Source organism: Euleptes europaea, chromosome 6, assembly GCF_029931775.1.
Source record: "Euleptes europaea isolate rEulEur1 chromosome 6, rEulEur1.hap1, whole genome shotgun sequence".
Classification (NCBI taxonomy): domain Eukaryota; kingdom Metazoa; phylum Chordata; class Lepidosauria; order Squamata; family Sphaerodactylidae; genus Euleptes; species Euleptes europaea.
The window spans coordinates 100,018,483-100,045,273 of NC_079317.1; the positions used below are offsets into that span (position 1 = coordinate 100,018,483).

Genomic DNA, 26,791 nt, shown 5'->3' on the forward strand with positions numbered 1-26,791 from the left:
CCGTCGGGATCGAACTCAGGTTGTGAGCAGAGCTTGGACTGCAGTACTGCAGCTTACCACTCTGCGCCATGGGGCTCTCTACCTTACTAAAGGGATCAGAAAAAAGGGACAGTTTCCATCTAGACTCAAATGAAAGAGAGAAGTTTGAAACTGTAAAGTATATTTGACTTACAATCAATTGGATAAAAATCATTATTGCAACAAAGAACGTAAAAGATGGGAGGGTAGTGAGTATCTCAGAAATACTTTCATGACATCAAGGAAGAAATTGCTGTAATGTACATACTATGTTGAGGTCAAAGAAAAATACTTTGCAACTGTTGGATATTCTGGGAACCTCACTCCAAAGACTCATCTAACTTATCCCTGGTTTACAAGATGTAATCAAGTGGCTGTAAGAGGTCTTACATCACTAAGTTCTGCCAAATGTAGCAAAGAAAGACTTACAATCAGCGCACAGTTGTCTTGATATGAAAACTCCTTAGGGATTCTCTCTTGCATAGTAATATGTATCTGTTGTGGATAAGAGGCAGGGGGGCAAGAGATGCTGTGACAGTTACGGTAATGGAAGGGCACCTCTTGATTGGAGGGCCCATGCTCTGGCGGGCTTGAGCCCCAGGAACTGGCACCCAGATTGGCTAAGGCCCTGGGAGTCTGTGCGGGAGGGGTCTGAAAAGGAGAGCTGTTCCTTTGTTTGGGGGTTCATTGGTGGAGCTGTTGGTTGGGCCTTTTGGGACTGACTTATCTGCATACATTGGCAATGAAGGATAACAGAGGGGAATGATGCTATCTCTGGTGATTATTAAAATTACAGAGAAATCAAGCTACTTACATATCTGGTGAATCCTCCTTGCCAATGTATTCTTCCAGGATGCTGGTGTCAATGTTTGATGGTTCTAGCGCGCCATTAATATCATGACCTGAAGTAAAAATAGGGTGCACAAGGAAAGAAATTAGGAAAGAAATTAGGAAATTAGGAAGAAAGAAAGAAAGAAAGAAAGAAAGAAAGAAAGAAAGAAAGAAAGAAAGAAAGAAAGAAAGAAAGAAAGAAAGAAAGAAAGAAAGAAAGAAAGAAAGAAAGAAAGAAATTAGGAAAGAAAGAAAGAAAGAAAGAAATTAGGAAAGAAAGAAAGAAAGAAAGAAAGAAAGAGAGAGAGAGAAAGAGAGAGAGAGAAAGAGAGAGAGAGAGAGAGAGAGAGAGAGAGAAAGAGAGAAAGAGAGAAAGAGAGAAAGAGAGAAAGACAGAGAGAAAGAGAGAGAGAAAGAGAGAGAGAAAGAGAGAGAGAAAGAGAGAAAGAGAGAAAGAGAAAGAAAGAAAGAAAGAAAGAAAGAAAGAAAGAAAGAAAGAAAGAAAGAAAGAAAGAAAGAAAGAAAGAAAGAAAGTCCAAACAAGATGCTGCTGTTCCCTCAGGCCCAGATGGAGCTCTGATGATGGAAATTCCCCAAAACAAAAAATGTTATTGAATTGGCTTTAAAACTGAATATCTGAAGGGGAAGTGAGATTCAGATCTGAAGAATGAAGTATTGTTCTGGAACCATCAGCTGGAGACCAGTGGATGGACACCGGAAGAATGGGAACCAGGGAAACTGGATGAGGAATCAATATACTCTCAATGGCTCAGCAGTGGCTAATGGATTTGAGTGTAGTGACAGGAATAATGATCTAGAACAGGCATAATCACAGTAATCAATGTATTAAATAATATTTTAAGAATTATTTTTTTCCCTTTGGACCCATATCAGCTCATATTGCAACAATAATGAAAATATATGCAGAGTAAACAAAATGAACCACTTAGGTACATCTACTACTCAATCCCAAAAACATGCCTAGCAATATTAAAACGTTCTGGCTTGTCATCCTGAATTGCAACTCGCTTACCCCTGAAAAGAGTTGCAAACCATTAGGATGATTTAATTGCCATTACTAAGGATACAGTCCTGGTCCAGATACTGAAGTATACTGAAATAAACCTGTGGTTCCTCTGACAGAGTAGCATTTCCATTTGCAGAAGAGGGGGTGGCAATTTTCACTGATCCCCCCTCCCACCATAGAGCTCACTTTGTACCCTATGTTCTTCCTGAATGTCTGCTGACCCTCAGAAACAATATAGGGGGCAGGAAGCTATGCGATGGACAGGTCTAAGTCCTGCCCTTTCCTGAAAACTACCAAAAACCTTTAAACCTGGCTGAGCCGGTAGTAGCCAACCAAGGTCCATGGAATCTGGACAGAGCAGATGGGGGCAGAGCTTCCTTCAGACAGAATTTAGCCACCAGAGAGGCAGGCTAGGGAATCAGGTTAGGGTCTCAGAAGGCAGTGTAGAAGAAGGATGATACAGTGTGGTGACCAGGAGAGAGAGAGAGAGACACTTAGGCCATTTATTCATGGAAGGTTTTGCATTGGATTTGCCACTCTTTCGTTGCACTTTTCCCCCATCCATATTCTCAAAACTCAACAATGAGCCGCCATGCAGAGTTTTGAGAATTCAGATGGGGACAATGCGCATCTAGAGAGGGACAAATCCAATGCAAAACCTTCCATGAATAAATGGCCTTAGTGCCTGTCATTTGTTAGTCTTCCAGGGTGGAGGGAAACTAAAGACACACGCTTTAGTTGGGTTTTAAAGTGTACTTGTAGTCCTAACCCGGGACTCAGTAACCCCAGATCCAGCTATTCATGGTTTTCTTTCAAAGTGCAGACTGGCTCACTGTTCTCAGAATACAGTGTTTTGTTAGTCACTGTTTCCTATCTCCTGTGTCCATGGGGGCTCATGTTAGACTTGTAAATAGTTTACAGCCTTATTGCTCTACCCCCTTCCAGGGAAGTAAATAAAAGTTGTTCTTTATTCATACCTCCTGACTGAAGCACAGCAGAGGGGAGTTCGGCCTGGGACAGAGAAGGCCTGGGACAGCTCAGGTCTGGCTCAGGAAAAAGAGCAGACGGAATAAAGGGTAGCTCTGCCTGGCGGCCTGGCAGAGCGGTTCAGCTCTTTCTCTGGGGCCATTGATTCATGGAAGGTTTTGCATTGGACTTGCCACTCTTTAGATGCACTTTTTCCCCATTCATATTCTCAAAACTCAACAATAAGTTGCCATGCAGAGTTTTGAGAATTCAGATGGGGAAAATGTGCATCTATAGAGAGACAAATCCAATGCAAAACCTTCCATGAATAAATGGCCCCTGGGACAGAATAGAGTACCCCCTTTATTAGGCCTGTCTCTGGGGATGAACAGACCTTGTACCTAATTCACAGTGGGTAGCCGTGTTAGTCTGTCTGCAGTAGTAGAAAAGGGCAAGAGTCCAGTAGCACCTTAAAGACTAACAAAAATATTTTCTGGTAGGGTAGGAGCTTTCGTGAGCCGCGGCTCACGAAAGCTCATACCCTACCAGAAAATATTTTTGTTAGTCTTTAAGGTGCTACTGGACTCTTGCCCTTTTCTAGACCTTGTACCTTTTAGTCTGACTCTTGGGAAAGGGCAGGCCGGTGTGGGTAGAGTCCTGAGTATGTGTGAGAGGATCCAATCTAGTGGCTGATCAGTAATAGCCTGTTGCGTCTGTAAGCATCATCTCGGAAGCCATAACAAGTTCAAATTTATGTGCCTCCGCCAGATTTCTCCTTTGTCCAGCTGAAGACCTGCGCTGCTGCTTTGTTCTGTTAACCCAACCTGTATTTAGATAAATCTTCTTAGTTGTTTATATCTTAATCCTGCCTCAGTGATCTCTGCAATCTCCTTGTACACCACAAAACGTACCTCACAGCAGCGAACCCAAAGCCTGTACACTCACTACCTGCAGAACACCAGGAAACTGAGGGGAAGGTTTATAGTTCAAAACGAACATAAATCCCAAAAATTATAGGAGGCTGAGTGCATCTCCTCAGTAGGGAAAAAAGGCTTGTCACAGAAGTGAAAAGAACAAGCTCTACACAAATAATCATTTATCTAATAGTGGACCTGACCCCAGTGTGGATTGATAGACCTAGAGAACTAGGCCAAGTCCACACTCCAGACATTTTTCTGCAGGCTTAGGGGAGATCTCAGGCTTGCAAAAAATAAAATAAAAAAATGCCCAAAGTTAAATACAACAACCAGGGGTTAAATCCCCCCAAACAGATATGAACTGCTTGCACTTGCACAATGTGCCTCCACAGGCCCACTACAGGAGTGGGGGAGCCACTGCCACAATATGAACTAGATTGGCAGAGGTGTCCAGCACTGCAGGTAGGTGGAAGGAGCGAGGTTGGAAACTGCCATATTTCTTACCACTGGACCCCGATGAGCAGCAGTGAGGGGGGCATGCATGTGGTCAGAGAGGTGAGGAGGTAGACATGTGGGGGGGCAGACCAGAGAAGAGCGCGAGAGGATGGCCAATAGTCCCCCTTCCCTGAAAGTTTTGTCAGTCCCTGCCGGGGGGTGGGGGAGTGGGAGGCCGAGGAGGTAAAGGCAAGCAAGCAAATGGGGGGAGGATAGGATCTTCCACTGCCAGTCTTGCGGGTCCCCCACTTGTACTCTGGAAAAATAGAAAAAGCAGTAAACTCCTAATCGGTGGCAGCCATCAGCCATTCAGAGGTTTGCAGTCCAGCACAACCACATCTCTGATCACTTCATGTTATTTAAATTAATCTGAGATAGGCTAGAAAAGTAGTGGTAGTCCAAAACAAAAAAAAAAGGAAGGAAAACAAATAAAATAAAATCCACCCCATGCTACCCTAGAGTCAACTTTATTATTTAATAGTGGAAAAAAACTGACATTTCTTTCCCTGCTCATCACAGGCTATAGGAGAAGGCGGAAGAGGTAAAGCCCTGCAAAGTCTGTGGCAGGTTGGATAACCCCGTTATCTTCCTAGCCTTATCAAGATTCATTGCGTTTACTGCAACAAAGGATTTGTTGACCCACTCTGGGACCCTGAATATGGATTGCTTATGGGTGGTGATGCACAGGTAGGTAATTGCACCCAAGCTAAAAGTTCTGTCATAAAAGGCTTGGACACCACCTTTTAATCTCTTAGGTCTTGGTTTTTAGACCACACTTTATTTTCACCAATTTTTCTTGTCATGAGTCTTTAGAAAGACATCAATCAGCTCTTTTCCACTACCTCACATCTACTTCATGCCTCCTTCTGCTTAGGGCAGTGATGGCGAACCTTTTAGAGACCGAGTGCCCAAACTGCAACCCAAAACCCACTTATTTATCGCAAAGTGCCAACACGGCAATTTAACCTGAATACTGAGGTTTCCTCCCAGCTGGGCGGAGGGGAGTCCAGGGAAGGGGGGGGGGCTTTGAACGGCTCCAAGCCCTTCAAAGCCCGGCGGAAGAGTCCAGGGAAGGGGGGACTCTCAAGGGCTCTGCGCTGAGCCCTTCAAAGCCCCCACGCGTGCCCACAGAGGGGGCTCAACGTGCCAAGTCCGACACGCGTGCCATAGGTTCGCCAACACGGGCTTAGGGGATGTCTGGACTTGCTTTCCATTTTCCCTTAAAGTTCATCTTTCTTCTCCCCTTAACTGGAAAAGACATTTGGTTTGTTGATACGAAGTGTTTGCTCGAGAGGCTGAAAGACGTCTAGGGTTGGTGTGCCAGTCCTAAGCGCCAAAAACATTATCCAGAAATGGGAAGGGAATCCTTTACAGAGCTCAGATAATAAAGACACAACCTTTTCCTGAATGGCTCAATCACATTAAATTAAAATGATAGGTCACTTGCTAGCCAGATCAGCCCACACACAAAATCAAAGGAGTTTCCCATCCCCCACAGCATTCTGGGTAAAGGTTAATCAACCCCCCCCATAAAAACAGGGGGGGGGGCAGGGGCATTCCAACCTATCCGAACATTATCCTGTAAAAATCCCTTTCATACCAAGACAAGCAAACTGGCAGAAATAAATCCAGCAAAGAATTTTGTCAAATGGTGGGGCGGGAAAGAAAATTTAAAAGGGAGAGATTTCCCCCCCCCCCCTCATAACATAAATGGGGAAAAGACAGGTCAAGGTCGCAACCTCACTATAATGCTTACAACCTTTGGTTGCCAGAGTGAAATCACTTGCTATAGTTGTACAGTTCGCTGCCCAATGATTGTGACTAAAGAAAATGTTCATCTTTGCATAGACTGAGTATGAAGCTCCAGGCAATACAGTTTCTTGTTGAAAGGATCAGAACTTCTCCGTTGCTTACATTTGCACCCCCCTGTCCTTGAAAGTTTCTTTGTCTCCTTTCTAAAGAATCAGTACCCTTTAAAGCACTGGTTCCCAACCAGGGGTCCATGGACCCCCAGGGGTCCGCGAGAACTAAATTAAGGTCCGCAAAACAAAGTTATAAACCCATAATAAATTAATATTTTCAATTAAAAGTTCTCTATTATAAAATATATATATTCAAATATAATTCTTAGTTTAATGTTTAACTAACAGTTATGATTAAAGTTTATTTTCAAATTCCCAGAATTTTTATTTTGAACCTTGGGGTCCCTGCACCGAACAAAAAAGTCCTAGTGGTCCCTGGTCAAAAAAAGGTTGGGAACCACTGCTTTAAAGAAAAGAGGGGCCCTGTTTTTTCCAGCATCCATAATTTTGCGCTGGCCATGAATTTCAGCCATGCAAATACCCTCTCTTTCCATGTTTTATCACATGATCCTGCAACATTTCACACAAGTTTTTTTTTGGCAGCAATGTATTCTTTCAAATTTACAACAAACCGCTAAATATGTGTATAGCTCAGCACAGATTCTTACAGCACTGGTGAAGATTACCTCCCTCCACTGGAACTGACAGCATGGTGCAGTGGTCAGAGTGTTGGGCCAGGATCTGGGAGACCCAGGTTTGAATCCTCACTTTGCCACGGAAGTTTGCTGGATGACCTTGGGCTAGTCACACAGGGCAAAAACGCACGGTCGCTTTAGCCTCCTTTATTCCCTGTTTCAGCCAGGATTCAGCCAGGATCGAACACATGCGTTTTCGCCGAACGTGCGTTCGATCCTGGCTGAATCTTGGCTGAAACAGGGAATAAAGGAGGCTAAAGCGACCGTGCGTTTTCGCCCACACTCTCAGCCTAACCTACCTCACAGGGCTGTTGTGAGGATAAAATGGAGGCGATGAGAGGATAACTATGTAAGCCGCTTTGGGTCCATACTGGGAAGAAAGGTGGGATATAAATAAAGTAAATATTTTTTTGTACTTTAGCCAATATGCTAGGAAAATTTAATTTTCAAAGTAATTTTACAGATAAATTAATCAAAAGGCATTTGGGGAATCTAAGCAAAATTTATTGGCTTTATTGGCCTCTGCTACATGCTTCTGCCATCCTTAGCGATACCAGTAGATTTCAGAGAGATGATTTTGCCATACAAGAAGAAACTTGTTGATTCCTCTGTAGCATAGGAAGCAAATCAATCTGCTGTACGTTGTTCCTTGCTTACACTAGGGTAAGGGGAGGGATTTCACTAGATTGCCCCTCCTTACTACAGCCCCAATACAGCTTGCTGTATTGCCTCCCAGTTCTAAGCAGTGAGGTAGATCCAGCCACTCTACTCAGCAAAGTCCGAAGCCCTCCCTCCAGCTTAAGTGGCTCTTCCATTGGTAGAAGATCCATTTAGGTTGGAGGAATGCTGCAAACTTCACTGAGCTCAGTGGCCTGATCCAGTTCAGTGGCTTTTGCAGCAGGCAAAAGGATCTGCTGGGAAAAGGAAGGAATGATCCACTTCTGCGAACTCATTTTGTGCACAGGAGTTTGAATCTAATCCTGTAGATTTATCCGGTTTCTAAGTTAGGTATTAACTTTTAGGTTTTAAGAATAGTCTTTATTCTTAAACTATTTTATCTTTAAGAATAGTCACTGCATTTGCTTCCTTACTGTGCTACATTACATGCTAGCGTTAAGTAGACTAATAATTTCAGCAGGCTTGTAAACAGCCACTAGCCTGAAAGTGTTGCAAGTAATGGTCACCTCCAAGTGACCAGGGGAGGAAATCTTCATTAGCTGGAAAGAAGTTGTTCCCTTTTTTTTTTTTTTTTTTTTAGTGCATTGCTATGCCATCAGTATACCACAGAACAACTGTGTGATCAGGTGGGCTAATAACATTCGCAGACTTATTTGCAGTACTAAAATTCAAATTTTAATTCTTACAGAACTCCTGAGTGAACACCCATTGGTCCTTGGTCACAGGAATTTAGGCACTTTGAAAAGTTACAGCAGTTCCAGATCATAAACTACTGAAAATACTGACACACACAGACCCCATTCTGGCTATATACTGCCTTCTTCACCTCCACTTCACACACCTTCCCAAACTTTACCATGTTTCTCCCCCTGCCTTGCAACCTCAACATGCAGGTGCCTCCCACGTTCTTCAGCTGCATAAAAGGATCCTTATTGGATCATTACAAGGGTGTATCTAGTTCAACACCCTAGTTTCAGCAACGGCCACCTGGATGCTTCCAGCAAACCTACAAGCAAGGCATGAAATCAAGAGCCCATTCTTTGACCTCAGGCAGCTGATGGGCCCTCTGTCTCCGAATATGGTAGGTTTCATTTAGCTATTATAAACTACTAGTAACTAGATCTTTCCCTATTAAAGCCCTCTAAGCTCATGGCCATGGTCTCATCTTGTGCCAGCAAGTTCCACAAATTACTTGCGTACTGTGTAAAGAAGTACTTCCTTCCGTCTCTCCTGAACAAGCTGCCAGTCAATTTCATTAAGTGACCACGACCTGTGTGACAGTGGGAAAAAATTACACTTCATCCACTTTCTCCACATTTATAAACCTCTACTGAATCCCTCTTAGTTTTTTCTAAACAAAAATGTGTGTATGTGGGGGGTGGGATGGGACCCTGCAAACATTTTAGCCTTTCATGATAGGCGCTAAGCACCTACTTTTGATCTTTTTGATTGCTCTTCACCGTTTTTTCAGCTCTACAAATATAATAACCAAATAAAGGATTTTCCCCTCACTCAATCCTTAATAAGATATCTGAGAGTTGTGGGCAACCAGAACAGGCCCTTACATGGCACTGGGACTCTCAAGGCCCATGGTGTCATCCCCCTGGGATCTACCGCTTCATTTTCCCACTTCTCTCTCACCTCTCTCAACAGGTAAATGTTGTCCTGATTTCCCTTTTCAATCTGCCTGTTTTGTGTGATGGGGTAAGAGATGGAACTACACTATACATGCTAAAAAACTGCATCATATGGTAGGCAAAAATCATATTCCCATTATCACTATATCTAATTTTCAACACAGCCATAGATTTTGATCGTTAAAGCCACAGATTAGGGCCATAAAATGGATAAGACAGGTCTTTCTACAAACCTGGAAAAGCCCCAGGTAGGCCTCCCACTTATCTTCCCAACATGGGAAATTCCCCACCTCTGAGAAATTGATGAGTGGGAGAAAGAATGGTCTCCACGCAGTGATGCTCAAGGAATTTCCAACCACAGAGACTATGGGAGGCAGCCTAGAGCACTCCCCAGACACACACACCCCCAAGTTTCCCTGCATTTGCCAAGGCAGTGTTGGGAGCCACAGCCCTGGGTTTGCAGAAAAATCTGAAATCTATAAAGATGTTTAATGAAGGGGTTAATAAACCACAAAATAATAGAAGCTGTGCCTGTAGCTTTAAGAAATTAATGCCCTCTGAGACTTCAGTAGACAACCACAATAATATTGCCAGCCTTCAAACTTTGGTTTCTGTCAGCAAAAGGCAGCGGTGCCAGGCGGGGGGTGGGGGGAGACTCAGGGCTCTTTCCAGGGCTGTTCTGGCCTCTCAGTCCACCCCCTGATCCCCTCCCCCTGCCCTGGCGGGAGGACACATTGCCATCATACCGGGTAGTGACCACATGGTAAGTCACTACTATACAACAGCAGCCACCACACAACTTGCCTGAGAAACTCAGTACTGTGCAATTTGCATGAATTACCCATACGGGTTGCCTAGTGCCTGGTGGTAGCAGGCAAAATCCCGCCAATCCATCTATCTGCTTGCCAACCAGCTGAGGGTCAGCAGGCAACATGTGCACGCGCGCCCGAACACCATGGCCACATCACTTCCAGGTTTACCCAGAAGCGACGCGGACATTCTAGCAACCTCCAACGAAACTCTATGAAAACCACAGAGTTTCGGCGGAGATTGTTAGAGCATCCACGTAGCTTCTGGGTAAACCCGGAAGTGCGGTAGGTCTGGTGTGCAGGGCGCGCATTGCGTGCCCCAGTGACACCCCCAAAAAACTCCCACCAGTGGAGCTAAGTGACCTGGTAACCCTAATTACCCAGGTCCCACAGTGGCTACCGGATGACTTGGCCAGGCCGGGCAGTGACCACCTCACTACTCACCTAGTGTCTTGCTACCACATGATTTTGCAACTCAGACTGACTTTTCCCTAAGAGATGCTTCCAGGGAGAGGGAAAACTTTCACGAATGAAATACAAGCAACATGACTAACACCTGGGTGCAGTCTTGCCTACTGGGATATTTTAATTAATAAATGTTAAATAATAAATAAAGTATTCATTACCCTGAAAAACCTCAAAATTATACTAGGGTCTGAACGATAACATTTTGAAGCAACAAAACATTTTCCTGCCTATCATCTAAGTCAGAATACACATATACAAGAAACAAGGAGGGAAAATTGCAATTTATAAAAAACAAAGTATGAAAGCCTGAATCATTTTAAAATTGGTTTTCAATACTTTGGGGGATAATATGTGAAAACCCATTATTTGCTATCAATGATTTATCTGAGATAAAAAAATCAGTGTGTGCCAGTACGGGTACAAATCTTATTAAAGACTAAGTAAGAAAAAAACAATTATTTTGATTTGAGTTTGCTGCACATACTCTGAAGAACTTTGCTTTCTTTTCCCTGGGAGTTGTATGCATCCAAAGAAATAATCCTGATGTTGGACCCTGGCTCCCTCAAGTTTTTGCCAGGATTGGGCCAGACAGTTCGGCAACAAAGGATGGAGACACCATGGTAGCAGATCCCACGGAGGACAAAACTATGACAGACCCTGAGGTGCCTGGCTTTCTGACCCCCAGGGCATGTCAGCGAAATTGCAGCCAGCTGTGGCTACCAGACCAGAACCCCAGGAGCCACCACCAGAACCTGGGATTGCTGAGGGAACCATAAAGAAGTGTGGCCAATTGCCAAGGACCCCACAGTTGTCCCCAGGAACCCATCAGCGGAGAAGACAGAAAGCCCGGGAAGAAGCATAGCTCAAAAGGTGGCGTGCAATACTAGGGGACCAAGGCCTCTCTGCTGATCATGAGGCATCTGGGGACCCAGATCCACCATAAGGCTTTGTAGGATGCTGGACAAGGTCCAGCTGCGAGTACCTGCAGACTCCAGACCACTGCTATAGCTGCAGTCCTACAAATAGCCTCAGTTCAACTGTGGCTGTTGTGGGACCAACAGCTCTGGTAGCATTTGCTATCCCTGCCTGGGTGCAAACAGGACGTTTTTTGTGTCTGAGACATCATGGTCATGTGATAGTACAACCATTCTGGCTATGATGGCATGACATCTGTGACCTGGCCAACATATCTTGAAGGTCACCTTCAAGAAAACACAGTTCCAAGCAAAATTGAGATAAGCAACCAGTCAGCTGGACAGCTTGGGAATTACAGCAGAACAGATAACCATGTCTAAAAAAGGGAGGGGAATACCAAGTCCTGTAAATTTGTGGGTCAGTGAAGGGAGGAAGGTACTGCTCATTAATTGCTAAAAATAAAAAAAGTGCTTTTCTCAGCTTCAGGCTAGAGGCACTTGAGCTAACTACAGTAGGGCTGGTGACATGCCAATTCTAAGGGAGCAACATGATCTGTACTGCTCCAGGGCTTGCATGATGCACACTCATCTCTCCGGACCTTTATGATGAGTAAGACAACAGGCCCAATTTTGCGTTACACCCCATGAACCACCCCAGCCTTGCTGGCGATTTCTTCTCCAAGCCTATTCATTTGCTTTTCTCAAACCCTTTTGTATGTCTTATCTATTCTCCGAAAGAAAGAAAAAATCTCTGGAATGTCTGCAGCTGAGCGCGAGCGCTTAAGAGCATCTCGTTGCATGAACCTTCTATTCAGTAAGGCCTATTACCAAAAGCCAGCTTAGGTGATTAATTAAAAGCTAATGCCTCTCTTTGGAGTCACGAGCTCCTAACAACATTAAACAATGCCCCTTTGCCCCCTTCCCTTTCTAACTAGAGATTAGGAGGGAGCAGGAAGCCCCAGAAGAAAAGAACACCCACAAAAGTCCACCAGGAAGAGAGCTGCTCTCTTCCTAGATCCAGTAAAACAGGCGCTGTGCAGAAAATGTGTTCAGTGCATGCCCACCTTCCCCATCGCCTTGATATAAAATATTCAGAACGGAACGGACAAAGTAAGTACATAATTTTCAGAACAAATCAAACATTAGTGGGGTTCCTCCAAGGCCTACAATGTCTTGGAGTCCCGAGTAGAAGCTGTAATCAGTAGTGCTTTCTTTTGCTTTTTTTTTTTTTTTTGAAAATTTTTATTGGTTTTTATAATATAAATTTTTTATGTTGACAAACAACAATAAAAGTAATATAAGAAACTAAATCATAAGTAATGTTGTTATAACTATTTAAGTACTTAATACAATAAAAAATAAAGGAAAATTTGTTGACTTCCCCATCACCTCCGTCCGCCTCTTAATAAAGTATTCTATCCCATATTTCTTTTGCTTTTGTTTTGATACACGAACGGCATCTCTTCCTAGCGAATTCACCATCATCAGCCAATGCTTTGGTAATCTGATAAAATTATTAGTATAATGAGCTTTATGTAGGGTTGCTTTTGAATACTGTTTCAAAGCTACAGCTAGTGCAGAACATCATCATCCATTATATGGTTGGTGCTGGGCAGAGGGAGTTTGCTATGGACGTACTACACGCCTGCTCCCATATTAGCATCTTCAACATTGGAATGCTGGGGAAGGGTGTGACTTGGGCAGGGCTTTTTCTGAATTGGCTCAGCAACTTTGGCATTTTTAGGCCATTTCACTTCCGAATTAGTTCTTGTTGGAGCTCTGAGTTTTGTTGTCCATGTGCATTGTTGTTATTTTGATCTTTAATACCCTTCTAGGTTAATCCCCCTTAGCACACTTCGGTCAATTATTTTCCAAAATAAAATAAGCTTCCAGGGTGGAGCTGGACTGAATGCTCAGTGGTAGAGTATCTGCTTGGTATGCAGAAGGTCCCAGGTTCAGTCCCCGGCATCTCCAGTTAAAGGGACTAGGCAAGGAGGTGATGTGAAAGACCTCAGCCTGAGACCCTGGAGAGCCGCTGCTGGTCTGAGTAGACAATACTGACCTTGATGGACCGAGGGTCTGATTCAGTATAAGGCAGCTTCATGTGTTCATGTGTTCACTCAGGAGTCATGGGAATTTTTTATTTATTTTTTAATCTGAGCGGGTAGCCCCATTGGTCCACAGTAGAAGAGTTAGATTTGAATCCAGTAAGACCTGCAAGACAAACAAGATTTTCGGGGTATATACTTTGAAGAATCAAAGCTGACGAAGAGAACTTTGACTCTCAAAGGTTTATACCCTTAAAATTTTGTTGGTCTCTAAAGACCTACCAGGCTTGAATCTAGCTCTCTCTCTTTTTAAGTCTCCAAACTAAATTCCACGGGAGTCAGCTCAGAGTTACTCTGGATTCGCTCCAGCAGTGGTCTTCAAACACCTACCCCAAGGAAACCTTTGTCCGCTGAAGAAGCCTTGAGAGTTGCAGGGGATTCTGGGAGTATCTAGTGTGTTCTCGGTTTGTGCGGGACTTATATCAGGCTGCTGAAAACATCACCACTGCTCCGCATGAACAGAGCAAATTCCCTGGAACGCATTCAACAGTAGTGTACTGCTGCGGAAGAATGGTAGTAGCTGTAGAAATTGGTCTTTTAGATTTCCTTTTCGACCAAGAAACCAGGAACACGGGCTAACAGCCTGTACAGCGCCACAGTATTTGATTCATCAGTACATCCAGGAGTGTTTGCACCGGGCGCTCCCACAACCCTGAGTCGCCATTCTCTTTTACAGCCATTTCCAACAACCTGCGTAACCTCTCACTTTTTAGCACAGGCACATTTTGCCCTAAGCATGCACAAACCTTTTCAGAACTACCTTTCACTTTCTCACCCTCTGTCTTCCTATTTATCGCCATAACCCTTTCCTTAAATAACTCTCCACACACATACTCCTTGCTCCCAAATAACTTTTCTTATACCGGTACTTATATTTATTTATTATTTGTTCCACCTGTGCTCCTTTCAAGGAACTCAAAGTGGAGTTTTAGCCTCACAACACACAACAACCCTTTGAGGCAGGCTATGATGAAATATCGTAACTTGCCTCTAAGGCAGTGGTTCCCAACCTTTTTTTGACCAGGGACCACTAGGACTTTTTTGTTCGGTGCAGGGACCCCAAGGTTCAAAATAAAAATTCCGAGAATTTGAAAATAAACTGTTATCATAACTGTTAGTTAAACATTAAACTTAGAATAATATTTGAATATATATATTTTATAATAGAGAACTTTTAATTGAAAATATTATTATGGGTTTATAACTTTGTTTCGCGGACCTTAATTTAGTTCTCGCGGACCCCTGGGGGTCCACGGACCCCTGGTTGGGAACCAGTGCTCTAAGGCCACCAACGGAGCTTCATAGCCAAATGATGATTTGAACCTGAATTCCACTCATCCAAATCCAATATTCCACCCATTCCACTAGAGTATCCTCAGTTTACTCCAATACCAAATTGCAGGAGAGTGTGGGGGAAATGGTGGAGGTAAATATTTGGAGAGGGGAGGAAAACAAGGACATTAATTCAGGCACCAATCAAACAAAAGGAAAGAGAGCAGGGAGAGTTAAGTCCTTTGTACATGTGGGAATGTCAGGAATTTGACTGTTTGGACTGGCTTTCTCTGCCAGACCTAAACTTCCAAACTTGGCCAGTGTCCAAAGGAAGCTTCCAGTACTACCTCCGACTTTCTTGGGTGTTCACAATTCTATAATTTATCTGCCCACCTCAAAATCACTGAAAACCACCTATCGCCACTTCCTGGGGGCCCCTGTCAGTAAAAATAACAAATAATTCCCTTCCCTCACAGCCTTCCTTCTACTCCAAAATGATTATCACAATTCTAGACACTACCTGGTTCTCATATCTCTGTATTTAGCATTAAAGGACAGAAGGGACTCAAAAGCCCTTTAAGAATTATTTCAATTTAAGGGTGATAGAGACCTGGGGGTACAATGGACAATGCTTGCCTTGGCCCTGGGCACATTTGGGTGAATCACCATTTCCATTCAGTCAGTAACATGACTGGGGGCTGCACTTTACACAGTGTAAATGCTATAAGGACAGAAATAATTATTTGCTTTTTCATATGGCAAAGTGGTCGACCCAACGCAGGCTGGTTTAATGATGGGAAAATTTAGTTAGCCCATGCAAAGGTATTCATAATTTAAAAGATAAAGGTCCCCTGGGCAAGCACTTACCGACGCATGGGGTGACATCACAACCCAAGGTTTACTAGGCAGACATTTACTAGCCAGCACGGTGTAGTGGTTAAGAGCGGTGGACTCTAATCTGGAGAACCCAGCATGATTCCCCACTCCTCCACATGGAGCCTGCAGGGTGACCTTGGGCCAGTCACAGTTCTCCCTGAACTCTCTCAGCCCCACCTACCTCACAAGGTGTCTGTTGTGGGGAAGGGAAGGTAATTGTAAGCTGCTTTGAGACTCCTTAAAGGTAGAGAAAAGTGGGGTATAAAAACCACCTTCTTCTATGTTTACGGGGTGGTTTGCCATTGCCTTCCCCAGTCATCTACGCTTATTTATAATTAGGTAGCTGAAATTTAAAAAAACAAAAACTTTCTACCACCACAATTTCATTTTGTATCCTCATTCACAAACCTGACCCCAAGTATCCTAGACTGTTCTAGGGGCCTTTTAAGTAGAAGTAGGATTGTTTTGGTTTTAGCAGCTTTAAAAAAAAAAAAAGTTAAAGGCATCTTGGTGCTTCAGACCTTCGTATTTACAAGGTTTTGAGATTAGAAACAGAATTTACATTGAGTGATAGGCTGATAGGTTTATGGCATTTCTATTTATAAAAATACCTCCCTCCCTTGTACAGTTGCTTCACTGCCCATCTCCTAATCGCCCATAATCCTTCCTGGGTCACAAGGTGGGGGAGAGCAGAGCAACTGACAGACAGAGCTGCATCCTTGGATACCTTAATGAGAACCAGATGTGAGAACCTGGGAAAAATGACAAGGTCAGCCATTTTAATGGGCTGGTGAATTTTAACAGGATGGGGTGGGGGGGAACCAGAGAAAGCAGAGTACCCAGACACAAGAACGCATGGTGTTTTGGCAGCATGTGGTCTTCCACAGGGAAGGGTCAACTTGAAAGATGAGGGCGGGTAGGGATTCTGTTCTCTTCCTAGTTGCATTAAAATCAAATTGCGCTGCTGTATTTTAAAACATATGACCACTAAAGCGAATTACATATTTTAAAAAAAGGATACAGGGTGTGGGAAATTATATGGAATCATATATATTCAAGTATCTGTCCAAACTGAGCCCTCAGACTGGAGTCAGCGTCCCAATGCATTTACCTAGCATGATTACATTTTCAACTCAGAAGCAGGAAACCTGGAATGACTACCTCAAATGTCTCTATATTCCTACTTCCCATTTTACACACATGCTTTGATTTCATTCTTGATGCGGTCTTTAAAAAAACCACCCAAAGCAAGCTTCAAGTAACAACTCAGACAATTTTCGCATGACATGGAGTAAAAAGACATTGAATTGGGGGGACATGGTAGATTTCAGCACTGTTTAAATACCTAGCAGTGGCATAATCAACCCACACAGCATATCTTATGAGAATCCTAAACAGTGCAATCCTAAACAGACATACCATTCTAAGCTCACTGACTTCAGTGGACTTAGAAGGGTATAACTCTGTTTAGGATTGTACTGTCAGCCTGTATTACAGTTAAGACAATCCAGTACCTTTACTAGTATCACATGCAATTGGTGCTGAGGCATAATATCATAGTAATTCAAGAACTCTAAACTCATTGTTCTTAGAAATTATGTGCCGTGGGTTGCAACTGGCAGCAGAACGTAACAACGAGCACCATAATTTATTTCCAGCTACCAGAGCAGAGAGCCTTCTACTCTCTGTAAGATATTCCCCCAAAGCTGTGCACTGCAAGTTTCTTGAGTATGGACTGTTCTCCATTTAGCCCAGCATATTATTTAGCGTGTCTTATTCAGCCAGTGTGCAAACTTCCAGGCATTCCTTTGGTCCCAGTGGCATCACCAAAGCTAGAACTAGAATGGAGCGCTAGTCATTCAAAAGACTGTCTTTTGCAGTGGGTTTCAATGAATATACACAATGGGTTGTGAAATCAGTGTTCTGGGCTGCAGCATCGGCACATTCCCTGGGACTCACTGTGCTCCTCTCTTCCCTTCGGCCTTCAGCCGTGTTTATACTTTCCTGCCTGCCGATTGGCGCATTCTTCAGTCATGAGTTTGAAGAATCTACACAAGAGATTCCTAGCCAAACACTGCCAGGGAACACTGTGCAAAGATAACCAGGGGAAACAGGCAATTATCCTCCATCTTCTTGTTTGCCACCTGGAATTCATGTCAAAATCCTTTATTCCTGCATGCACGGATGCTGGGGGAATATTCACTCCTTCCAGATTTTACTGCAAGCAACAGCCTCTTTCCCCAAATGTATCTCCACGGTGCTCAAAGCAGAGGGAGCAAAATGGAATTCAGGAACAGAAGCAGAACCCAACCCCACTTTCAGCATAGACCCTTCATCCTGATGCAAACTCACTGGCAACTTAATTGGCTTGAAGTGTTGCTAGATCCAAGTCCCATGATTGTGGGCAGTGCCCCCAAACCCTTCGTCCAGCCCCAGCCCAGCTATGCGGCTCAACATTCCTCATTAATTATACTCTTTATTACCTGACTGTAAAATTAACCAGCCACTCGCAGGAGGAGAGGCAAGTCCCGTAACCTGAGAGGGCAGCACAGTCCCCATTGCACCTCTCTTCCCAGCCCCCTTCAAATACCTCACAGACCACCCAGAGCAAAGCTCCTGCAGCCCACTCTCCTACTGAGCACACACCAACTATTTGAAGGCAAAGGGAATAAGAACAGTTTTGCTAATCAAGAATCCTCCACTTAATTGGCATTAACATACACTCTCCCTACTAAAACCACCATCAATCAGTCGCAGTCCTGAGGAGCACCACAACCCAGCACCAACAATGCCCACTGTGCTCTAAGGAAACCACCCAAAATCAGCAGGTGTAGGTCCAGCACATTATTGCTTCCTAAACCCTGGATTCTGACACCTGCACCACAACAGACACTTGGGCAATTGCTAGGGGAGGAATGAATACCTCCCCATCATCATCTCTCTCTCTCTCTCTCTCTCACACACACACACACACAATGTATGTTTCAACTGGCCTTTGACATATAATACTTCATTATCTTCCTAATCCTCCTCATATATGCACCCACTTCACACCATCAGAATAATTTTGCAAGACTCGCCAATTGTAAGGGTGTTGTTGTTTTTTTAACTTCCCTATGAGTCTTCTCTTGGCCTTACTATCCTCACATGTTCAACCCAATGCCACATAAAGTGGGAATATAATAAGCATAGGGCTCCTCCTTGCATCTAATTTTAGAAAGCCAAATTTTGTTCTAGATCAATAATGGAAAGAAGAACGGTGCACTCACCTGCATGGCAAACTAAATGTTTCTGGGTGATGAAGGCCTTTCTGGTGGCCTTTGTGCTCAGATTTATGATACGTTTGCTATTTTACAGCCTGGAGATAAGCCCAATGGATCTCGTGAGGAACAGACATGCAGCACCAGACAACTGAATCCTTGAGCAACCAAATGGCTGAAGTACCAGATATCTCCAATTTGGATGAAACTAGCCAAGATGTCCTGATCCAAAGCAACTTTGATATATAAAATGTATGCTCAAATTAAGAGAGCCAGCATTGTGTATTGGTTAAGAGCAGTGGTTTGGAGCGGTGGACTCTGATCTGGAGAACTGGGTTTGATTCCCCACTCCTCCTCCACATGAGCGGTGGATGCTAATCTGGTGAACTGGATTTGTTTTCCTGCTCCTACATATGAAGCCAGCTGGGTGACCTTGGGCTAGTCACACACTCTCAGCCCCACCTACCTCACAGGGTGTCTGTTGTGGGGAAGGGAAGGTGATTGTAAGCTGGTTTGATTCTTTCTTAAGTGGTAGAGAAAGTTGGCATATAAAAACCAACTCTTCTTCGTTTTTTACTTCCCTTGGATTCTCCTCTTGTCCTTACTATGCTCACATGTTCAACCCAATGCTGCATCAAGTGGGAATACAATAAGCATAGGGCTCCTCCTTGCATTTAACTTTAGAAAGCCAAAGTCTGAAAACCTCGGCCTGAAAGCAAAATCCACCATTGTGTAATTAAACCTAGTTTCATTGATGACAAGAAAGTTAGATCTACATAAAGCAAAAAAATGTCTCTGGAAATCAGTTTTCAGCTCTTTCAGGATGCCCCCCCCTAAAGATACCTCTTAACCACCATTCTTCTCTCTCACACACACATACACACCAATTTCTTTTAGATAAACCTTATAGGAGTTCAATATTTTAATCCTGACAACAAAGCATTCTGGTCTGACATTAGATCCCATGTCACTCAACATCATGAGAGGCAGGCCATGAGGCACTCTAAGACCAAAGAAGAGGCAAGCAGATTCTGCATGGTCCATTACACATCTATTACAGGTTGGTGCTCCTGACAACCCAAGAAGGCCTCAAAAAGATTTTCCCCCATTTGTCATTTTCAAACAGGACTGAGGTGAAGTCTCCAAAGTCACAAATGTAAAGTGGTGTCATCTGTTGATTTCTTCTATAATGGTTATATCTGTAACTCCAAAGTGATACAAAACACGAGCCCCAAAACCCAAGATTTATCACAAAATTTATCAATATCACCATGCAAGATAATCGATTCTCACGGTACATAATTCTCATGTTACATTTTCAGGTATCTACCTAAGATATTTTAAGCGTGCACCTAGAAGTGCAAAGTATGGATTCATCAAACGTGTGTTTACAAACACATGTGTCACACAGGTATGCATGTCAGGGTGCCACAACTGGCTGCAACTCTTTGTTCAACATAGACCTACTGATAAACCTAACATAATGTGTGAAGTGATCCTTCCTTATCACCTTGGCTGATTTCTAGAGATTTTTCCAAGTGTAACTAATGAAATATGAAAACAATATTAATGAAATATGAAAGCATGCCCTCCCATTAACAATTTACTGTGAAGGTGTTTTTAGCAAGCAAATCATAGGAAAAAACCAAAGTGATCTCAAGTGGCCTGAAAATTGAAGCCTTGTATGTGGGACTTCTCCATTGTAAGTTTGGGAACTGTGAGTACAGCTGTCCCCATTTCTGATTTTATTTAACAGGAAGTTTCCCAATTGTTCACAAGTAAACATGAGTTTCTTGCATCTGCTGCTTAACAAACAATTATTCTTAACATGACTGTTGAATTAGGGGAAATGCTGCTTCTCTGCACGTGTTGATCTCTCCAATTTATCAGTCTTGGAATAACAAGAGATGCCATTATGGAGTTATGAAGTAACACATATCAGGAGGTTTCAAACACGTACTGCTAACAATGGACAAACACCATGCATAAGTTTCTTTATTCAACTTATGAACACCTTCTCTAGGCACCTCTTATATCAGCATCTTCCTCCTGGCCTCTCCCCTTGGCCCCTGCCTTTCTGCCTTGCTCCCGGCTTCTCCTCTGTCCAGGCCAGCTGTGAATATTGGCTTGGATGGAGCCATTGTCTTCTGGACACTGGGACAGAGGAGGAGGGGAAGGTGTGAGCAGCAACACAGTAGAGCATTTGTATGCTCTTCAGTTCTCCCCCCCTCTGCCACAGCAGTCAATGGTCTACTTGTCAATTCATGCACTAAGATGGAGGAAATTACAAGCACATACAAACAACAGCATTTGGTGATTGTGAAGGTGCCTGCTTGGAGAAACACATCAGCTCATTTATAATCTCACTTCATTTTTATGGTCTTCGCTGTTAATATCACAGCATCTTTCATTCCATCTTATAAGAGATAGGGAAAGCAGCAAAGAAAACGTAACTATTCTTTGAAAATGACAGTCCTCAGTATACATCATACACCTGGGATGAGTGCTGAGGAACCTAAAATATTACTCTTTCATCTGATCCACACCTCATCAGTCCCAAGCTAGGGGCACGCCTTTGTTTTACATAAGGCAATAATCCCAAGACTAAAAGAGACATGTAGAGTAAGGGTTAACTGAGCAGTGTTTGCTTCTTCTGTCAACAAGTTATTGTTACTGAAAAGTTGATCAAAATATATTTAGTGGATTCATGCAAATGTACAAGGAAAAACCCAAAAATGCTCCCTGGGAACCTGGTGAATAAACAGTCTAATTTGGAGTAAGTGATGCCTGTCTGCGTCATGGAGAATGGCAGAAACAGAAATCCCAGGGAAAGCACAAAGTTGAACTGGCTCAGTCTGTCACATGGAGTGGGCGGGGGAAGAGAAAGTAGAAGAGGCAATCTGAACCAATATCCTTTGGCCATAGTTGCTGGCCTGTTGCCTGACTGGACCACTCACACTGGCAGATCTTTACTAGCAGAGAGCTTTATTCTGCCTTGCAGGCCTCTCTCGTGAGTCCTGCCTCTAAATACTGATTGTAGATTAGTGACCTTCCTGGGGATAAAAGCTTCTGGGTCAAAGAGAAGCCTTTGTCTCAGCAACATCTAGTCCTGCCTTCAAGCTCTTGTATTGATCTACCTAGCCTTACAGTCACATGCTATTCTCCGCTCCTAATCCATTCTTCCCTAGAGAGAACACTCTGGCTCTTGCTGCTATAGTCACACCTTGCAGCCTACCATAGCTTTCCAGTGACTAAAGTTCTCATCCATACCTCCTACTGCTCCTGATAACTTTCTAGTCTACAGACACAAGTTGCCTAGTGGAGTTCTGATCCTACAAGGGCTTTCCAGAAGTTTATACTCCACTTATTCATACTAAATTACTGCGACAATGGAGTCCGGAGTTAAATATCTGGATCTGTTATAGTATCACTGTTGAAACTGTACTGGGATCATCTGCCCCTCCTCAAACAGGTTCACTTGCATCATCTCAAAAGTACTCCAAGGCACTTTCAGTTATGCTGCAATTCAACAGCACATTTAGTCTTCTAGTTTAGCTCCAGGGTGGCTATTTATGTAGGTTGCCTGACCAACTAAGAACTGCAGCAGATGAATGGAAGCCCCATGTGATATATCAGCTGCTGAGCTGCACCAATTCAAACTGCGGGCAGAGAAGTGAATGTGTGTGTGTAAAGCCAGCACAGTGTAGTGGTTAAGAGCAGTGGTTTGGAGTGGTGGACAGTAATCTGGAGAACTGGGTTTGATTACCCACTCCTCCACATGAGTGGTAGACTCTAATATGGTGAACCAGGTTGGTTTCCCCACTCCTACACATGAAGCCAGCTGGGTGACCTTGTCCTAGTCACAGTTCTCTTAAAGCTCTCTCAGCCCCACCTACCTCACAGGATGTCTGTTGTGGGGAGGGGGAGGGAAAGGGATTGTAAATTGGTTTGATTCTTCCTGAAGTGGTGAAGAAAGTCAGTATATAAAAACCAAGTCTTCTTCTTCTTCTAAAGTGCTGTCAAGTCACCACCAACTTAGGGCAACCTCATAGGGGTTTCAAGGCAAGAGATGAAAAGAGGTGGTTTGCCATTGCCTTCATCTGCACAACAACCCGGGCATTCACTGTTTGTCTCCCATTCAATTACTAACCAGGGCTGAACCTGCTTAGCTTCTGAGATCTGACGAGATCCAGGTCAGGGGCAGAGATGTGAATACTCACCCACGGAGGACCACTCGATGAACAACAGTTCTTATCCATATAAATTTAGCATGTCAGAGAAAAGGCTTTCTTCCTACTAGTTTTGTACATGTAGGAGCTATATATGGGGGGGACAGTCAAACATTATATCCCCTACCAGCAGGCTGAAACGATACAGCCCAACACAACAAATATATCTCAGGGTATAAAGGCTTCACTTTCACTTGGAATGTATGGAAATCAGTTTGTGACAGGAACTTCAGCAAACATTAATTAAATTTCTGGCCAAAACTAGATTACAAAAAGGGATTCCACATTCACAGTATATGTAAAGCGCTATCTGTGCTACAATTCACCAAACGTTATTCGCTTCCTGTTTAATACCTTCTTCTGTAGTCTGTTTATATATGGAAGATATTTTATAGTCACAAGAGACCATGATGTTTCAGAAGCTGACACAAAAAGCAATATGGAACTATGATGTAACAGATGAAGACCCAGATTCTCCCCTCCCAAAATTCACCACATTGTCTAAACCCATATTTAATTAGCCAACAACCACCACCCTTGATCCCTGATAGGCAATCCGATCAAGAAGTTCAACCCACGCTTGAGCCTTGGAGGTTGAAACTAGTTAACATGTATATATTTTTGCTCCATAATGGTGGAACCACCAAGTAGGCATGAATAAAACAGCTGATCCTTTATCTTATTTTTTAAAAACAAGCTTCTTATAGCTTTAGAGGTCTTTGAGGATTATTTCCTTATCTTCCTTGCTGCTCATAGCTACTCTCAACTTAGCATATGATGCAGAACTGATAAAAGTGGGACTCAGAAGTAAAGTTTAAGTTATTAACCAAGTGTTAAAACAGGCTCAACCCTAACGCTAACTAGCTCTTCCCGTTACTTTTTCTCCACTGACCTAGCTTTTCCTGTTATTTTTTCTCCTGAGGGGATGAACTGGGCATTATCCTGTATTTGCAACCCTTTAGGTATGACATAGAAGAAGCTGTGAAATCTGTGTTGAGAGCCTCTTCGATTTCACTTATTGAAGGAAGGGGACTTGGAGAACAATCCTGAGATACTCCTGAGGTACTCTCCAGTACCTCTGTCAGCCATGCCTCAGAAAGGGTCTCACAAATCACAGAGAAGGGGGCTGGCAACACCCTTGGATATTCTCTCTCCAGCCAGCAGCCTCTCCCTAGCCAACGTGGGACACGTCTGGCCCTACTCTGGGCTGGCCTTAAAAAAGGACTGTTGGGGGGTAGGCTGACCCTGGATTCCCTCAATGCCTTCTCTTTGTGGGGGCATGGTGTTCAAAGGGGATCTGGGCCACTGGCCTCCCTGGCTGGGACTTCTTCTCTCCTGCCTCGCCCTCCCCTGAGATTTCAAGAGGCTGTTTTGCCTGCCTGCACAGGTCCCAGCTGCTGCTGGCCTCTGGCCTGTTCCCAGGTGCTGCCTGAGCCCCACCTCCCATCTGAGGTGCGTGGTGAGCCTGTCAGCATCTGAGGCTGCGGCCAGTGCATTACCAGGCATGGCCTCACCTTTTCTCCTTTCCCCATCGCTTCTTATTGGGCTGCCTGCCTCAACAGTGCCTGAGAAAGGCTGCCTCCTGCTGGAGTCTCCTCTGGGGCAGGTGAGGGTGGGGGTGAAGCTGCCACCCTTGGACAAAACAATAAACATATCATTGGAAATATGTTGTTTATGCCTACAGTATATATAGGAATTATCAGATTGTAGGTTGCCTTACATAAAATCTTCATACGTTTGAGTGAATAAAATTTTGTCATCCGAAAAAAAGAAAACATTCAATTGGAGTTTTTTTTAGTGCTCTCCCTTATCGGTTTTTCCATGGAAACAATGTGGATGGAGTGGTAAAATGTATATATATTAGAACTACAGGCAGATAAGAGAGCCAGTGTGGTGTAGTTGTTAAGAGCAGTGGACTCTAATCCAGATGAACTGGGTTTGATTCCCCACTCCTCCACATGAAGCCTGCTGGGTAACCTTGGGCCAGTCACAGTTCTCTCAGAACTCTCTCACCCCTTGCAGAGGCAGGCAATGGTAAACCACCTCTGAACATCTCTTGAAAACCCTATGGGGTTGCCATAAATAAGCTGTGACTTGACGACATGCGCGCGCGCGCACACACACAAATGCAGATAAGATTTTTTTTTAATTATACACTCGACAAAACTACTTTGAACGAGGGAACAAACTTGGCAAGATCTTAGCTGCTAAGATTAACAGTAGAAATGGTAAAGAAACTATAACAACTATAAAGAAAAAAGAGGGGTCTTTAGCTGTACATGGTGCAGATATAAATCTCAAAAACCTTCAGCTGATCCAACAATTTCTAACTTCCATAAAACTTCTTCTGCAGAAGGTATAACGAATTTGGATACCCGAGTCTCTTTATCAGAAGTTAACTTCTGTCATTAAAAATTGGAAAAAGAACAAATCTCCAGGTTTATACAGTCTTCAAGGCAGAATATTACCAAAATTTTCAGGATCTATTAAGCCCAATTTTATGACAAGTGATAAATGAGATAAAACAAAACAAAAATTTGCCTCAAACAAAGAAAGCAAATTGACTGTTTGTGAAATGAGATAAGAATAAACACTTGACCACCTCATATAGACCTGTTTGCCTCTATTCTTGCAATCAGATTGAAAAATGCTACATGCAAGTACATCAATGCAGATCAATCTGTTTTCATTCCAGAAAGGCATATAACTACGAACTTGAGAAAGATATTGAATCTATTGGAATGTGTTTTAAAAGATATGAGTCCCTCTGCTTTTTTATTTCCAGATGAGAAAAATTGATAGAATAGGTGACCTTATTAGAAACAAGCTACCTCATTCAAACATTACATACATTCCAATTTGGTCAAAAATATATATAATGAATTAGGTCAATATATAAAGACCCTGTTTGTAAGGTTGGTATTCATGGTTTGTTATCTGAAAAAAAATCAAAGTAGAGAGAAGAGTGATACCAGACTGTCCTCTTTCAAATCTTGTCTTTATTTTTTTCTTTAGACCCTGTTTCTGTCAAAGTTCAGCAGATCCATTTAGGGTATCCAAGTTAAACATCATCAATATAAGAATAATTTATATGCAGATGACGTGGTCTTGCATTTAACTAATTTGAATAGAACAACTATAATCTCAGAACAAATAATTATAGAATTTAGGTCTAGTGGCAGGTTATAAAATATATAGTTTAAATACTGAAAAACCTGAAATTAATGACATGAAAATGTTAATTCTCCCAAAAATATAAATACATTGCCAGTAATTTTCCAGTACCAGTACCTGAGAAAACATGAAAGAATGTTCAAGAAATGATCAATGAATTTTTGTGGGGAAAGAAGAAGCCCAGAATCAGCCAGGCAATCTTGCAAGATTGATGGCATAAAGGTGGCTTAGGGGGGAGCTAACCTTTGCTTTTTGTTATTATGCTGCTCAACTCTATTGGATTTCTAAATGGCTTAATTTTGATGATGTTTCCTCAGTATTAATTGAGCAATGCTATGTAATGGTTCCTCTTGAAGCATGGTTCTGGTTGTCAGGAAAGGAGAAGTGTAAATATTATAGTGCAGGGAATTCTATTACTGATGTAATGGTTAAGAACTGGTACAAATTTAATTCCAAACTGGCAACTACATTATCGCTATCAGCCTCTGTAACTAGATGGAAACATTTCAAACTTGATGTCAGGAATGTTATTGGATTGAAAAACTGAGTTGGCTCCTTATGACACTTTATGAAATGTTCGTGGTAGTAAAATCTCTGTACATCAATATTTCAATG

At 43.0% G+C, this 26,791-nt stretch overlaps 1 protein-coding gene across 1 annotated transcript in view; it reads right to left on the minus strand.

The window, feature by feature from the left end:
* Positions 1 to 26,791, minus strand: part of MYRF (myelin regulatory factor) — a 131,921-nt gene that overhangs the window by 75,473 nt on the left and 29,657 nt on the right. The window contains exon 2 of the mRNA XM_056851053.1: positions 833 to 920. Within this exon, the coding sequence (XP_056707031.1) occupies positions 833 to 920 (88 nt within the window). The remainder of the gene's footprint in view (positions 1 to 832; positions 921 to 26,791) is intronic.